The 15,764-nt window shown below is 50.8% G+C and overlaps 1 protein-coding gene across 9 annotated transcripts in view; it reads right to left on the bottom strand.

Moving 5' to 3' along the window:
• The window catches only part of ACSL6 (acyl-CoA synthetase long chain family member 6), a 62,085-nt gene that overhangs the window by 27,084 nt on the left and 19,237 nt on the right, over window positions 1–15,764 (bottom strand). For all 9 annotated transcript variants that reach the window (XM_033181321.1, XM_033181322.1, XM_033181313.1 and 6 more), the window contains exons 3-9: window positions 13,847–13,961; window positions 13,099–13,163; window positions 12,412–12,513; window positions 11,811–11,910; window positions 11,089–11,267; window positions 9,864–9,896; window positions 8,457–8,508 (exon numbers count right to left, since the gene is read on the bottom strand). In XM_033181321.1, coding sequence (XP_033037212.1) covers window positions 8,457–8,508; window positions 9,864–9,896; window positions 11,089–11,267; window positions 11,811–11,910; window positions 12,412–12,513; window positions 13,099–13,163; window positions 13,847–13,961 — 646 coding nt within the window. The remainder of the gene's footprint in view (window positions 1–8,456; window positions 8,509–9,863; window positions 9,897–11,088; window positions 11,268–11,810; window positions 11,911–12,411; window positions 12,514–13,098; window positions 13,164–13,846; window positions 13,962–15,764) is intronic.

Below are 15,764 nucleotides of genomic sequence, written 5' to 3'. Positions count from 1 at the left end.
ACTTCTTGAAAACAGTGCCCAAGTTGGCAGTCCCAGACACCCAGGCTGTCCACCCAAGCCTCTGGCCTTTGTCTTCAGCTACCTTTAGACTTACAGGCAGATGAATGCTGCTTCAGGGACCGCCATCCTATAGACATAGCCTACCATTAGGCTCCCAGCAGCATGGGACCAGGAGGCAGGTGACATGGCTGCACAGGTGGGGTGCCTCAAGGCCTGAAGGGTGAACTGCTTGTGGTCTGTGCCTTATCCTTTCCGGTCTCCCTTCAGGAGAAGAGGCTCTCAGCCCCCAGTCCCCTTATGTACAGCAAGGGCTCTGTACTAATCCCTGGGCCTGAGTGGGGCTGATCTCCTGAGTCCAGCAGCCAACTCTGATGGCAGAGGACTTCTCTGCTGCATTTGGCACCTGAAAAGGCCCCAGGCTCAGGCCAGGCTGGAGATCCAGAGGGCTGGGCAGCCCTCCCTGCCTGCTGCTTGGCAGAAATGGGACACAAATATTCTTGCTTTGTTTTGATATGACCTTTCACTACTGCTCATAAGGCCTGGTTCTCTGGGCCCTTGAGGAAGCCAGGGACTGCTAGGATGACTCAGAGGATAGAAGTGGCTAGGGATCCCAGGCACAGAAGGCTGGGAAGGGTGGCCAGCTTGGCCACCATTTCCTGTCAGAGTGGATACAATCCCAAAGTTCCTGCTGGACAGATCTGACAGGGCTCAAATCCTAGCCTTGCCACTCACTGCCAGCATAACACTGGCAAGCCACTGTTCCTCTCTGTTTCCTTATCTGTAAGATAGGGACAGTAATGCCGACCTCACAGGCTCTATAAGATCTAAAGATATAATCTAGGTATGAAAGATGTTAAATTAGTTTCCACTGAGGCAGCCAAAGATGTTAAATCAGACGTTTCCACTGAGGCAGCAGATACAATAGCTGCAAAACACAAAAGTGAGGGGCTAGACTACATGTAGAATCTATCCAGGAAACATCAAATAAGCCAACATGTTAACTTTGCAACCCTCACCCTAAATGAGGCAATAAAAGGGCTGAGTAGAGACTAAGAGAGTGTTGTATTCAATGCCCCTGAATTGCTCACTTTAAAATGGTTGATTTTATGCTATGTGAAATTTGCCTCAAAGAGAGGGTGGGGGGAGAGACAGACAGACAGAGAGAGAGAGAATTTTTTATCTTTGGAGACAGCTACACTGAGTCATAGCCCATCAAAAGGGGAGGAATGAAGGGTCCTCTCTCCCAATCCCAGCCTAACACCCAGGCTAACTCAGCCCCTAATGGGACCACTCAAAGTGCCTGATTGTGCTCCCTGAAGCTGGGGGGCCAATGAGAAAGATGAAGAAGACTGTGGCTGTAAAAATAAAAAAAATTAAAAAAACAATTAATCCCAGGGAGTCTGGATATGGAGTCTACAGAAGGAACATCAGTCTCAGAGAGCAGGGGTGGGAATGGTGGGGTGCAATAAATCTTATCCACGAGACCAGTTTGCCAGGGCAAAAGGACCATCGCCCATGAGGGGAGACAATCAAGAGTACACCAGAGGCAGAAACTGAAGTGGAGAAGGCAGCAGACAACCCAAGGAAGGGCACTGCCTAGGTCAAGAGTGCTCATGAAGGCAGCCATCAAGCAGAGGGAGTTTTAGATATTTGCCCAAAACCATCTTTCAACTTTCATATTCCACTTATTTATTCTGCTACCCCACTTCAAACCTGGTAAGAGAGGGCAGAAACCTCTGTTAGCAAGCTGGGGGAGAAGGAAAAACATCAGAGAGGAACAGAGGAGAGGAGGACTGTGCCCTCCTTACCAAGCCTGCAGCCAGCCCTCGCTTGGGAGAGGAAGGAGTCTCCGTGAAGTGTACTGATTCCTATTTTGGACTGACACTTGTAATTCTGAATTAAGACTGTGTTTGTGACTTGCAATGTCCATAGGACTTTTTATTACCTGAGAGCGACCAGAAAAGGCACAAGATGCCTGAGTTTTTGCCCAGGAGCAGAAAAAGACCTACCCCCACGGCACAAATTTAAAGGCACGAACGGAGATAAAAATAAAGTTGCTCCCATAATTATGTCCCAGGAGGCCTACTTGTTCAACTTACTGGTGACCCATTTGTCAGAGATAAGAGCATCAGGCATGGCCCAATCTTTGAATTCAAGAGACAAGACACATCTGTTTGACTGAAATGTATGGTGGATGGGATTTTAACCTATGCTCTGGCACTTCTACCCATATTGCAAATCACAGAGGTGATTCTGGGGACACAGAAGATTATGACATGATTTAAAAAGTTATATTTCTCTAATAAATAGCTGTCAAAATATCTTCCTTTTGAAAAGAAAAATTGCCATGGGGTCTAATTTTATCTCTGCCTATCCTTCTTTCATACTAACATCTTTCCTCAAACCCAGGCCCAGATTAAGAAATATCCAAGTTGTCTCATATACAAATCCCACAGAGTACCTGGGCCCACAGAGCATTCCGAGTGTCACCTAGTAATTTCTTCCCATTGACTCTTAGGATCTGGAAGTTTCTAAAGAATATCTCCCAAACACTAGGTATGAAATCATAAGTGTCATGAAATAGAGTTCTGTGTTACAGAGCTTTGGATTTGCAAGGTTGGCTGACTTGTTCATGCTTGATAGAACTCAGGGTGAATGGTATAAGAATCTCAAGGGAAAACTGTCTTCATTGATTAAAAAAAAAAAAAATCCTAAAGCCTCCATTCAGTTCAAGCCAAAACACATACAACAGCAGTAGTTATTCAACTCCACTTGGTTAGATAAGCCCTTTTCTTCTCTAACATGATGAGAAAAGTTCATGTCCTTTAGTTTTCTTGTGGATATGAATGCCATTTTATACATGTCTAATGGCCTATAGAATTTTAAAACATTCCCAGACATGCCCAAATTATTTCTTTAAGTTGTCTCTACATGTGGTCCCAAAGGATGAAGAAGAAGTGAATGTTGGCAACAAATTGTAGGGGAAGACTGAAAGGCTGCAGAATCAAATTGCAGAATTTTCCCTGGTTTTCTCTTTTTCTGGTGCAATGTCAGTAAGAGATACTGGCTATCCAGGCCACCAATGTCTCAGCAATATGAGACCCACTGTATTTCCCATCATCCCCTCATAAGCTGACCATTCTTGTATTTATTTTTCTCTCTAGCCACTGAAGAAAAACTCTCCAAGTGTTAGATTCTGCCAATGACATTTTGGTTTTGGTCAGTGTTCCTGGGCAGGCCTCCCATGGCTATTATGTAGAAAAGAATTTTGCTGGGTGACGATCTGCCCTGGTTGGATGTTGGTTCCAAGTGACAGCAGCTGTGGATAGAGTTGAGCTCAAGGTTTCTCCCGTAGGGGTGCAAGTGGGTTTGGGGACAGTTCTGGGCCACCCAGCTGGGGGATTCTAGCTGCTTGTTTCTGCTTTTAAATAGTCAAAGGTGGGTTATAATAGTTACTGGTGACTGAAATTCCCTGGAAGTTTCATAATGCAGGTAGAGTGTTCATCTTCCTGCTAAAGGCTCTCAAATCTTTAGGTCTGAGTCTTACTTTTATCAATCCCATATCCACCAATTTTTAAAAAATCAGACTTGAGGGCTAGTAAGAATAGAAATAATAACTATAATAGTAGCCAAGTATTCAACACCCACTAATGTTGGCACTGTGCTGGGAACTTCATACATGGTAAATCAGTTATTTCTTGAAACAACTCTATGCAGTAAGTTAAGTGTATTCATCTAATACTCAAGAAAACAAGCTTAAGAGAGGTTAAGTAAATCTAAAGCTATATAGCAGGAGTGCTGAGATATAATTTTATGTCTACATTCATACAGGTCTTGAACCAAATAGCACAAAACGAATAGGTCATGGTGAACATTTTCCCCAGAAAGCCCACCTCGGAGGAGCCACAGTTCTGGGGCTGATGGGCATTTACATGCTGAGCTAAATGACTGCAGATGCCTGGGCTTTCATGGACATCCTCGGAACAGAAGGGATGCCCCAATTTGAATGGCCTCCACCCCCTCAGCCTCCCAGGCCAATAGCCAGTGCTTAGAATGGATCCCGCATGCTTTGAGACACTTTCATATGACTCCAGACCTGTGGCACCTCCCCTCCTATCTTCCCTCTCATCCCTTCCTCCCTTCCTCCCTCGCTAACTCCCATGTCCCTCCCTTCAGACACTCTCCCGTCAAGTGCTTCAGCTCTTGGGGCTCCCCAAGGATCCCATTCTGAAAACCCCACCAAGTCAATCCAGCTGCCAACCTTCCCGCTCCCTCCACAGCACAGCCCCTGAGGCTCATAGCCTCTGTCCCAGAGGCGCTCTCTTCCCAGAAACTGTCAACACATGCCCCCTTTAGACTCCTCTCACCCTCAGCCAGGACTCTGACTCCCACTCCACAAAGGAGGCAGAAGCCGTCAGAGGATTCCCCACATCTTCCTGGCCTCCCAGACTCTGCTCTCACCCCTTCCTTCCTAGCAGGGCCATCTCCTCCCTGGTGCTTGGAGGCCTCCTCTCTCCCCAACCCACACCAAAGCTTCGGGGACTTTGGTGCTTGAGCATCCTCTTCCTTTCCTGTCTCCAGTGGCCGCTTCTCAGCCATAAGAAACAATTTCAGGATCTCCAGAGGAGCAACAAACCTCCCCCAAAGCCCTTGACTCCACCAGCTGCCAATCTCACTCTCTGCCATATCTTCATAGTCAACTATTAAAAAAAAAAACCCACCAACTTTCTCCTCAAGTATAATACACACATGGACAAGTGCCCAAATAAGTGTAAAGGTCAATGGAGTTTTCCAAAGTGAACTTGGCTGTACAACCAGCACCCATATCAAGACATAGAACATCACCAGCGTCCCAGAGGCTCCCGTATCACCCTTCCAGGGTGCCATTATCCCAGAAGACATCCCCTATCCTGATTTGTAAAACCACAGGGTAATTTATGATGTTTTATAATTTTATATGAAAGAAATCATACAATCTTTTGTGCCTGGTTTCTTTTGCTCAACATTGTGACACAATGTTCTACTGTAAGCAAATAAGCATTTGAATTATTTCCAGATTTTGACTGTTACAAATAGTGTTGCTATGAACATGATGGAGCATGCCTTTTGGTGGCATGGCCAAGCTTCTTGAAAGAAGTGCACACATGCTTGTACTGAATCAATATCTTTACTTCCCATTCACTCCTCAGTCCTTAGTCCACAGCAACCAAGTCCTCCACCCCATGCCCCAGGACCACTCTTTTTTTTTTTTTTTTTGAGATGGAGTCTCGCTCTGTTGCCCAGACTGGAGTGAAGTGGCGCAATTTCGGCTCACTGCAACCTCCGCCTCCCGGGTTCAAGCGATTCTCCTGCCTCTGCTCCCGGGTAGCTGGGCCTACAGGTGCCCGCCACCACACTCAGTTAATTTTTTGTATTTTCAGTACAGATGGAGTTTCACCATATTAGTCAGGATGGGCTCGATCTCCTGATCTCATGATCCAGCCACCTCGGCCTCCCAAAGTGCTGGGAGGACCAACCTTTGTCAAGAGCACCAGCAGGTCATTTCATGGTGACATCCTCCAGTTACAACTTAGCCACAGATGATGCTGACAGATCCTGTTCTCCTCTAGCCTCTCCAACCCCTCTTGCCTGACCTCTACTGGGAACTCCTGTCCCATCATCTCCCTCATGCTCGTGCCCTCAAGCCCTGCCTGGGGTCCTCTCTTTTCCTCTCAAAACTCCCTCAAAGCAGCGTGTTCTGTGCTACCACATGCCTCCGCACATGCTCTTTCTCCTGCCGGGAATGCCCTTCCCTGGCTTCTACAGCTACTGATCCTTCAGGACTCTGCTTAGACTGACTTCCTCTGAAAATCCTTTCTGTCCTGCTCTTACTCACCTCTCGGTGGCCGGGTACCCCATGCACCAGGGATGCAGACCTCAAGGCAGTGACCACACCATATTGTAACTGCCTGATGACACAAGCTGGGAGTTCATGGGTGCAAACCTGTCTTCGTCATCCCTATGCCCTCAGCCCCTAATGCTAGGTCTGATGCATAGTGGGTACTCACAAAAATGAGCTGAATGAATAAATATAGATGAATTAGAAAAAGACTGCTAAAAACACATAGACTGGAAGTTATGTTTTTAAAAAACACTGTATTTTCTTCGCTGTGAAGACAAAGTATATGAGCTCACAAGGATAAAACATCCTAACTATCATTCAAGGGACCCAATTTCCCAAACTGGGCTGTGCTACACCCACATTTTGTCTTTTTTTCAGATGTGGGAGTGGGTTCAGATTCCAGTTCAGCTAACAGTTATTTTGAAATGAATAGCAAACCACATGCCCACCCCTCAGCCATCACTGGGTACAGGAAGACCACAAGCTCTCTCCACCTCCCAGACCTTCTTGGCCTGAATAGGGACTTCAAAGTACTGACTTATTCTAGGAATCTCCACAGATTTTTCCACCGCATGCCAAGAAGGAAATCTTCTTGGAATGATTCCACCAGAATCATGGACCAAGTGTCAGGTTCAGATTGTATTTTCCATCTTTCCCCACGAAAAGAACAATGTGGCCCTTGATGAGGCTGGGAGCCAGGACATTTAGCTTACATTTAAGGGAAGCTGTATCTGGGCTGTGACGCTGAGGACACACAAGGCTGATGTGCCCGACAAGAGGATGAGTACAAGAGGCACAACACGGGCTTAGCGTAAAGCCAAGGAAATCCAAGTGCACAGCCAGGCAGGGTGATATCAGGCCAGAGCCCTGCTCATTCCCCCAGCTCTGCCCAGGCACCAGCCATAGCTTTGGAGTGGGAAGTCTGGGAAAGTAAGTCACAGCCTGTGTTTCGAGGCCCACACAATCTGCTTCCGCCACACACAGCTTGAGCAGGATGGCTTAGCTTCCTACAGTCTGGAAAAGCACTGGACAGGATGTCTGCCCTCCCCAGCCAGGCAATAGCACATTTCTGCATCATGAAGTTTTTCTCCAGATCCAAGGGCGATGTTTATGACCAAGTGACCTGTTAAAAGCCTGAAGGCACACTTTGAAGGCAGGTCCAAAGGTAAGGCCATAGCAGTGACCTGCTCCCCAAAACCGTGTCAGCAAAAATTCACATTGTAAAACTCAAGACAAAAAGACATTGGGAAGTGCTATTTAAAAAGCAACATAAACCTGAAGGACATTTTTGAATTCTGGGTTGGTTCTGGATGTCAGCCTCTGGGGAGGAAGGGCTGTGTTGTTATTTTTCTGACAGAGTTTAGTAGAATATGGTGGAAATCCTTGAACCCATATGAGTTAACGGTAAAAATCAATATTCAATAAAGCGTGTTTATCATGATCCACTGACGTGAATAATCCTGGTTATAGGGCTGGTCACAGATCTGCCAAATGCCTTAGAGGCTGCATCTGCAGAAGGCATGCAGAGCCCCAGTTCACTGCCCACTGAGAGCTGTCATCAAGATGGGCCAATCCTCAGTTTGGAATAAGAAGGCTGGAGACTTCCTGCCCATTCAGGGCAAGGCAAGTGACATCCACATCATCAAATGAGATGGAAAGGCAGCACTGGGAAGGGCCCTGGCCTGGGAATTATGAGAACAGGGCACAAGTCTTGGTGCTTCTACTTGCTGACAGTGTCCCCTTGGAGCAAGCAGGCTTGGTGACAATGCTGCTCACCTCACAGGCTGTGCTGAGGCCACAGTGGTGCAGAGAAAGGGTGGATAGCATGCTATAGAAATGCAGAGGGTTGTGCCTGTGCCGTGCCCTCTTGCACATTCTGCCTCCCCCAGGAAGCCTTCCTTGATTATTCCTGCCACTGTTGATGTGTGTGCTCCTCTGTCAACTCCAAGCACAGAGGGTGTCATTTCTGCTTGTGTGCTTTGCCTGACAGCCTTGCTCATGGCACACCAGCTCCAGCCTGTGGAGTATCTGTATTGTCCTTTCACACACTGTCCCATCTCCCACTTGGCACCTTTAGCCACCCTCATGGTAGATGAGAAACTGGGGACACTGGTGGCAGAGAAGTTAAATGACTGGCTCACAGTCCCCCAGCAAGCGGCAGAGGTAGGACTCAAACCAAGGCTCTCAGACGCCAAACCTCACACTCTCTCCCCAGTCCCCAACACAAAGGCCAGGTAGAGGCAGAAAGCAGGGGAGTGAGAGCTGTTTCCCAGAGAGAAATGACCCCAGTGAGAAAGGACCTCCCTCAGCACATGATCCAGCTGCCCATGACTCTGCTGACTCAGCTCTGGGAGGTGCCAAGCTCTCACACTAGACGTCCCAATGCACACTGTCCATCTGGCCACTCTCATGCCGGGCACTGGGAGGTGCAGGAGGGACCCAGTGTCTAGAGCCAGGCACCAGACAAGGCTCAGCCCATTTCAAACAGGGCATCAAAGACTCCAGCAGTCACCTGCTAGGCCACCAGGGAAGGGTGCAGGTAGCCGTGGCTGGGGATCTGCGTGCCTCTGCTTACCTGTCGTGCCACTTGTGAAACACACAATGGAGAGCTCATCAGGCTGTGGGGGCTGCAGGGGTGAGAAGAGGAGTGTGTTAGGGAGACCCAGTGTGGCCAGCCAGGGCCCAAGATGCCTGAGCTCCCCCACCAGCCAGGCCCATGTGTATGCTGTATGTGGGTGTCAGCATGTATTGGGCATGCCTGCATGCTCCTGTGTGCTGCACTCAGAAAGGTGGGCAGGTGAGTGCTCAGGAAAAAGAAATAGAAGCTGAGGAAACCTAACTGGGGTGTGAACACTAATTTGTCCCACCAACTTCACATCTGGTCCCACTGCCTCCCCTACTTCAGTCTGGGCTGAATTATCCTAGGTGGGATTGGGTTGCAGTGGCCACATCTCAGTCTCTATCAAAGCTCTGACCTTTCTAGTGGATGTGACCCAGTTTTCTCCCTCCTTCCCATGTTCTCGCAAGTATCTGGGGTTAAGCTTGGGAGCACGTGTGGCTCGGTCACTGAGCTGCTCACTGTGTCACCAAGGCTGCTCTGCATCAGCCCTTGCCCTGGCACTGGGCACACAGTCTGGGGTCACCAGAAGGAACCCACCAAGTCTGACTGCACGTAGAGGATGGTTTCCCAGAGGAGGTGGCAGTTGAGATGGAAGGGCAGCAAGATTTCTCCAGATGAAGTGTGGGTGGGTGTTTTGGGGAGAGGAACCAGCCTGGGCACAGGCAGAGGCACAAGAGACAAAGGGTGCTGAGGGATGGGAGAGTGGTTCTCTTAAGACTGAGCCCTGATGTGTGGGAGATGGGCAAACACCAGGGGCTGCCCATGCAGTGCCCTGGGAAGCCTGGGGTGACCTGCTCAGGCCTGTGTGAAGGGAGAGGGAAGGATTGAGCTGGAGGGAGTTCTGGAGGCCAGATGGCTTTTAGAAAGTTGAAAACCCCCACATGGCCCATCCCGGGGCAGCTGTCCTCACTGTGGCTCAACCCCAGGAAGTATCACATGGGGATGACGCACAGAAAAGTTCACGAAGCAAAGATGAACAAAGACAGCAGATGCCACAAGGCCATTTGGCACAAGAGTCCATTTCTGGTTCTGTTGCTGCTTCTGTCTACTGCATCTTCTGGAGAGTTTGCCATATTCATAGGGAGAAAATAAGACTTCCCAAATAAGTTACTTGAAGAACCAAGGGTGGCCAGGATTGGCAGCTCTTTTTTCTCCCTCCCAAATACCTGACTCCTGTTCCAGGTCCTTCCCTGGGTCCTTGGCCCACAGAAGTCCTGGACACCCAAGTGGGCATTTCCTGGCTTGCACACAGGAGTTGCTTATTAACATAGTGGTGCTGGTCTGTGCACAGTGAGGGACTCTGTAAAGACAAGCCCTGCACACCATCTTGCTCAGTAAAGACCTGAAGGCGGATTAGCTTACCACAGGAGCATGGTGATTCTCTTGGCCACAGTCCTGAAAGAAGAAAACGTTGTTTTTAAATGCTCAAAAGTTCTCTCTCTCTCCCTCTTTCTCTCTCTCTCTCTCTGTCCCTCTGTCTGTCTCTGTCTGTCTCTGTCACACACACATACATACACACACACACACCACACACACACACACACACAAAATCAGAATAAACAGCTTAGTAGGCCTCACTCCTGCACCAAGCCCAGAGTTTAAGATTCCAAAGAGGTCACTGAGGTGGTCATGGCAGACATGACCTCAGTGGCCTCTTCTCAGACAGACGTTAAGCCTGAGGCTCCTGGGAGACAGGGAGGGTGACTAGAGGTTCTAGGCCACCCCACACATTACAGACAGGGAGCCTGAGCCCCAGGGAGAGGCTAAGCAGTGTGCACATGCCAACTGTGCGATGGCAATCTGGGTGTGAGCATGTTGGGCTTAAAGTGCTCTTGGCACAGCTGGGCACATGCTCAGGATGCAGCAGCTGGGTGGACTAGGCTTCTGGATGAGCAGTCAGTGCTGGTGGGGCAGGTGGGGGCTGCCAGTGTAGGTCAGCTGCCAGTGCCAGGGAGGGGTACAATGCATAGGCATTACCAGTACAGTGGGGAGCACACAGGGAGGCAGGAGGAGAAGGAGGGCCTGGGGCCTAGATCCAGTAGGGCATAGTGGGGGGTCAGTGGCTGCTGGGCAGGGCCTGAGGCCTTGGAGGCCAGAATGTCCTGTGTCACTCCAGCAGACCACAAACTGCCACCAACCTGATGTCTCTGGGGAGGTCCGGCACAGAAACATCCGTTCTGCTGGCCGCTGGGGGTCTGGATCACGTTTGCAAGAACCTCTCCCAGACTCCTGGACCTATGTCTCTAGTCCTCAGACACAGACAGGCTGAGGCTAGCTGGAAATGAGGAAGCTCCAGGGGCTGCTGAGTACCTCTGAGGTAAGCTGGCACCACGGTCCACCAGTCAGCGCCTAGTGCCAGGCTGGATTAACTGATCCAGCCATAGAGCCTATCTCCCAGAGGATGCCTGTGGGCACCAACCCCACCACCCACCACCAGCCCTTGCAAAGCCTGCCCTGTCTGGACACTGATATACCCTGAGGACCCAAAACAGCCACTCCAGGGCATGAGAGGGACAGATAACCAGAAGTTCTGACTTGGTGACCAGCCAGCGGTAGCCCAGCAAATAGCCCAGAAGCAGACCCTCACCTCCACGGCCTGCAGGGACTTAATGACCACCCCGCACTTCTGCCCTCTCTCTTTCAGGGCTTCTTCGAATGGGTCCATGAGGATAATCAGCTTGAGGCCTGCAGTCTCCTTCCTCTCCACATGCTCTAGCAGAAGCACAGCCTTCTGAGGTTTGTCCACAATCACGGTGCTGATGTCTGCTGCAGGGGGCCATCAAGGAGAGTCAGACCATGTGGGCCCAGGCCATGAGTGCAGGCAGCATGTGCCAGGCAGCACTTCCATGGGCTGTGTGCCCATAGCTTATGTGTAAACAAATACATAAGACAGACCTCATGTACAGAGGAATGTGCCATGGGCCCTAGGCAGAACCAAGGGCAGAAGTCCAGGGAACTTCTTCAAGCAGATTCCAAGCTTCCCTTTGTTCCAGGTTCTGCCCCCATCATCCCAGGTCTGCTTGAGATATTTACCACCCCCCTGGATCTGTGCAAAGCTGTCATGAACTTCAGAGGGTTGTACCCTGTGTGGAGGGTTCTTGGCAGCTGAGCCCTGTGGAAGGAACCTACAGGTGAAGTCTGACTGGGGACAGCTTGACTCAGGAAGCCAACTCAGGACCCACAGTGTAAGACCCTAGTATTTTTTGAGAGCAAAGTGCCTCTTACGAGTGTCAGACAATCAGCATAACCTGAGAAGCTGGAGGCTAGGGGCCAGCTGCCAGTGGCAGGGTGGGGTGGCAGTGGGCTTACCTGTATTGATGATGTAGCGGATAGCTCCAGGGCCCAGGGTGTCATAGAGCGGGACCACCACCATGGAATATGTGTAGCAGGCCAGCTCCGCAATGATCCACTATGGAGACACACAAGGCAGCGGGTGGGGAAAGAGGGAAGTTGGAGGGCTGTCCTGCCCTTAGGCCCAGGTAACCAGGGTCCCTGCTCTAAGCCCTATGCCTGTGGCAAGGAATCCATGAGGTTAATGGGTTGTGTCTGCTTACCCACAGCCTTGTGGATCAGGCCTGTCCCAGGGAATTCTGTAACTCCCGGATTTCATGTCCAAACTGCCCCAAGGACAGCTCCACGGCCCGCATGAGCCTATTCCTCAGGTCTTTCCTCCCCACTGGCTCAAGGGGCAGCTGTTGGTAGAGCTGGGTGGGGTGTGGATGGAGTGTGACTGGAGTGGCCAGTGCTGATGAGGGGTAGAGCCAGGGTGGGAAGAGGAGTGGTGGCATAGCCCAAGGGTCTCTGTTTTTTCTTTTGTCCTGGGCCCTACAAACAGTGAAAGCAGGACTATTCCATGGTAGCCAAGCCCTACCCCACGAATCCCTCTAAACCAGTCAAGGTAGATGCTCACCTCTGGCCGATTTTGTGCAAAAACACCAATAAACTGATCGGTGCATGCTTTACAATTGTGCTGGAGAAGTCCAGACCCCAGAAATTCAGCCCGGTCGGCCACCTACACACAGATGTGGGGAAGTGATGAGAAAACAAGGACTCCTCAACAGGGGAAGGAGATCCCCAGGAGGCATTCTTTTTTTTTTTTTTTTTTTTTTGAAATGGAGTCTCGATCTGTCACCCAGGCTGGAGTGCAGTAGCACAATCTCTGCTCACTGCAACCTCTGCCTCCCGGGTTCAAGCAATTCTCCTGTCTCAGCCTCCCAAGTAGCTGGGATTACAGGTGCATGCCACCACACCTGGCGAATTTTTTATATTTTAGTAGATACGGGGTTTCACTGCATTGCCCAGGCTGGTCTCAAACTCCTGAGCTCAGGCAATCCACCTGCCTTGGCCTCCCAAAGTGCTAGGGTTACAGGCATGGGCCATCATGCCCGGCCAGGATTCTTATAGATCTGAGGGATCTCCCTGACTCCCAACCCAGGTATGCTGGAAGCCCTTCAAGGCTGTTGCCAGGAGTTTGGCAGACAGGCCAGGGAAATAAATGACTCTCCGAGACCCAGCAGGTGCCCGCATCCCTCCCTACCCGCCCTGAGTGCCAGATCTGTATGGGTGGCCAGGGTGGGGCCTGTCCTCTATCACTCACCTCCTGGTAGGACAGCCACTGGTAAGGCTGGTTGGGCTTCCTGAAACCAAGACAGGGCCCATTCCCTGCAGAGAGATAAGAAAGCCTTGTGCCAGGGAGGGGTCAGAGTGGATGTGCCACCTGCATCCGCCCATCAGAAACCTGGATGGACATCCCATACTGTAGTGTGTCCACGGGCCAAGTGAACTTCCCTCCTGCACTGCCAGCTACCTGTCTGATCTGCTGAAGCCCAAGAGGGCCTAAAGCACACAAGTATGGCATCACCCCAGGGATCAGGGAGGTCTGAAATGGGGAATGATGCAGTGCCCAGTCCCCACCATAACTTGTGTGGTGATTCCTGTTACAGACCCAAAGGATACAGACACCTGGGGGCCACTGGGAAGAGGTGGTAGGCTGCCTCTCTTTGCTTCTTACCCTGAGAGCACCCAGACATCTCAGAGGTTCGGGTTCAGAACCATGCCAGCCAGTGGCCTGACAGCTCAAGGCTCCCCAGGAGTATAGAGTATGGGCCAAGAGATGGCCTAAGGTCAAGCTGTCCCAAGGGCTGGAACAAAGCTGAGGTCAGCCCTTTAGCCATATAATGCAGCTGCTTCTCTGACTGGTAGGAGGAAGGCCAGGAGTAGCTTCTCTCCACTGAACCTGGGGATAGCTCACTGGCCACGTCCCTGGTATCATGCTTGCATACCCATCCTCACACCCACTGAACCCCTGTCACACAGCCCCTCCACACCCCCACAACCCTTCTCACCTGAGATGCTAAGCCCACGGCGGAACACCTGGTACATGGTCCGGGCATCATCATAGTAGTGGGTAAGTAGCTGAGGGCCAGACCCAATCACAGATCGCCGTGCCCCGCCACTGTCCTACAAGCCAAGCACCGGCCAGAGAAGTTGGCTGAGGCAGGTAGGGGTGCCAGGAGAGGGCCGCAGCATGCACAAGGCTGTACACAGCTCAGATGTACAACCCGTGCATGCAGTTAGCACTGTGGCATCTGTGTGCCCACGTACACATGGACTACACACACCTGGACTGTACACACTCGATCTGCACGTAGCCACACTCCAACATAGTTGGCTCATGCATGAAGGCCAGGTATACCAGTGTCCTTACATACAAACTCCACACACACATACAGCATTCACACAGCAGGTCAGCATATACAGAATGTCCGGAGTTTTCAGTTACTGTTCATACACACCCATGGCTCATTCATACAACACAGTGGGGAGTATTGGCTGGATTCAGGAACAACCTGCCAAGGTATCTCCCATCCCATCATCTACTGCTATGCCACAGTTAAGGATCAGTTGGGTGTGGTGTTAGCTAAGAAGGCTGCCACCCATCATTCACGTAATGATGTGAGTTAGAGGACTGTGCTGAAGGTTCTGTCCCAGACACAGAGGCCTAGGAGGCTAGGAAGGGAGGACAGGCTGAATTATGTTTATGGGCAATGAGGGAGGAGAGGCAGGCAGCAAGTTCCTGGGCCCAAAGAGGCACGGCTGCAGAGTGGGAAGGTGGCAAACCCCCTCTGTGCTGGTGAGTAGGGCGAAGAGCCAGCCTTTTCCTGCCTCCTCCCCTTCCACCCTGTCACCCCTCCCCAGGGGCGAGAGTTTCACAGCTCTCCAGTATCACAGCTCCACCTCTTCTTCAAGCACTATTTGAGCTACCCTGGGCTGGGCCAGAACCTGCCACCTCTTGGAACAGCAGGTCTAAGGAAAAAAACATCTGTGAGAACCAGAAAGCAAACAGCCAAACTCAAAACCGCAGGGAGCTCTTGACTGTTTTGGAGCGGAAAGTTCTGCTTGGCCAGTGCTTTCAAGAACCAAGCCCACCTAAGACCTGCAAGAGAAGCTGGGACACATCCAATCAGACCCAGTTGGCACCTGGGCAATAGATATGGTACAAGGAAAGACTGTATGCCAGGGACAGAAGAGGCTCAACAACTGGGCATGTGTGTTAGCGATCAGCTGCCAAGCTGGGCTTCGAAGGATGCACAGGGGTTGCCAGGCAGAGTGAGAAGGAGGGAACAGCAACCTGGGCATAGGCAGCATCACATGCAAATGCACCGGCAAGAGGCATTGTAGGCAATTCATGGAGCTCCAGATGGCAATGATCAGGGGGAGGAGGCCAGAGAGGCTGCACATCAAGGCAAAGAATATAGACTTGAGGTTGGGGTAATGGGGAGCCAGGAGAAGGTTTTAGGCCAGGGGGAGTGACAAGATCTGAATTGTTTCTCACCACATAGCAGGCACAGTCAATGCTGCCAGGCCCTGTCTGATCTGGGCCCCTCTTGCCTCTCCCATCTCGTTTCCTACCACTGTCTCCTTTGCCTACTCTGGTGCAGCCACTCTGGCTTTCTGTGCTCCTGGGGGATGAGGCAAGGGAGGGTACTGTCATTCCAGGAAGGGAGGCATTAGCTTCATCCCATATCCTGTCTTCCAGACCCACCAGGTGACTCACTCAGTGGCCCCTACACATGAGCCAGGGTCATCCATCTCACCATTCTGACACCATCCAGACCACTGTCACCTCCAACCCATGTGCCTGCAGCTGCTTTCTTACGCTTGCCCCTGTCACACCCACCCTTCTATGGCACAAACTGGTCATGTCTCTCCCTACTGAAAACCTCTAATAGCTCCACGCTGTTCCCCCTGCCGGTCCCTGCA

Source organism: Trachypithecus francoisi, unplaced genomic scaffold (genome assembly GCF_009764315.1).
Source record: "Trachypithecus francoisi isolate TF-2019V2 unplaced genomic scaffold, Tfra_2.0 Lachesis_group2, whole genome shotgun sequence".
Taxonomy (NCBI): domain Eukaryota; kingdom Metazoa; phylum Chordata; class Mammalia; order Primates; family Cercopithecidae; genus Trachypithecus; species Trachypithecus francoisi.
This window is presented reverse-complemented; position numbering and strand designations above follow the sequence as displayed.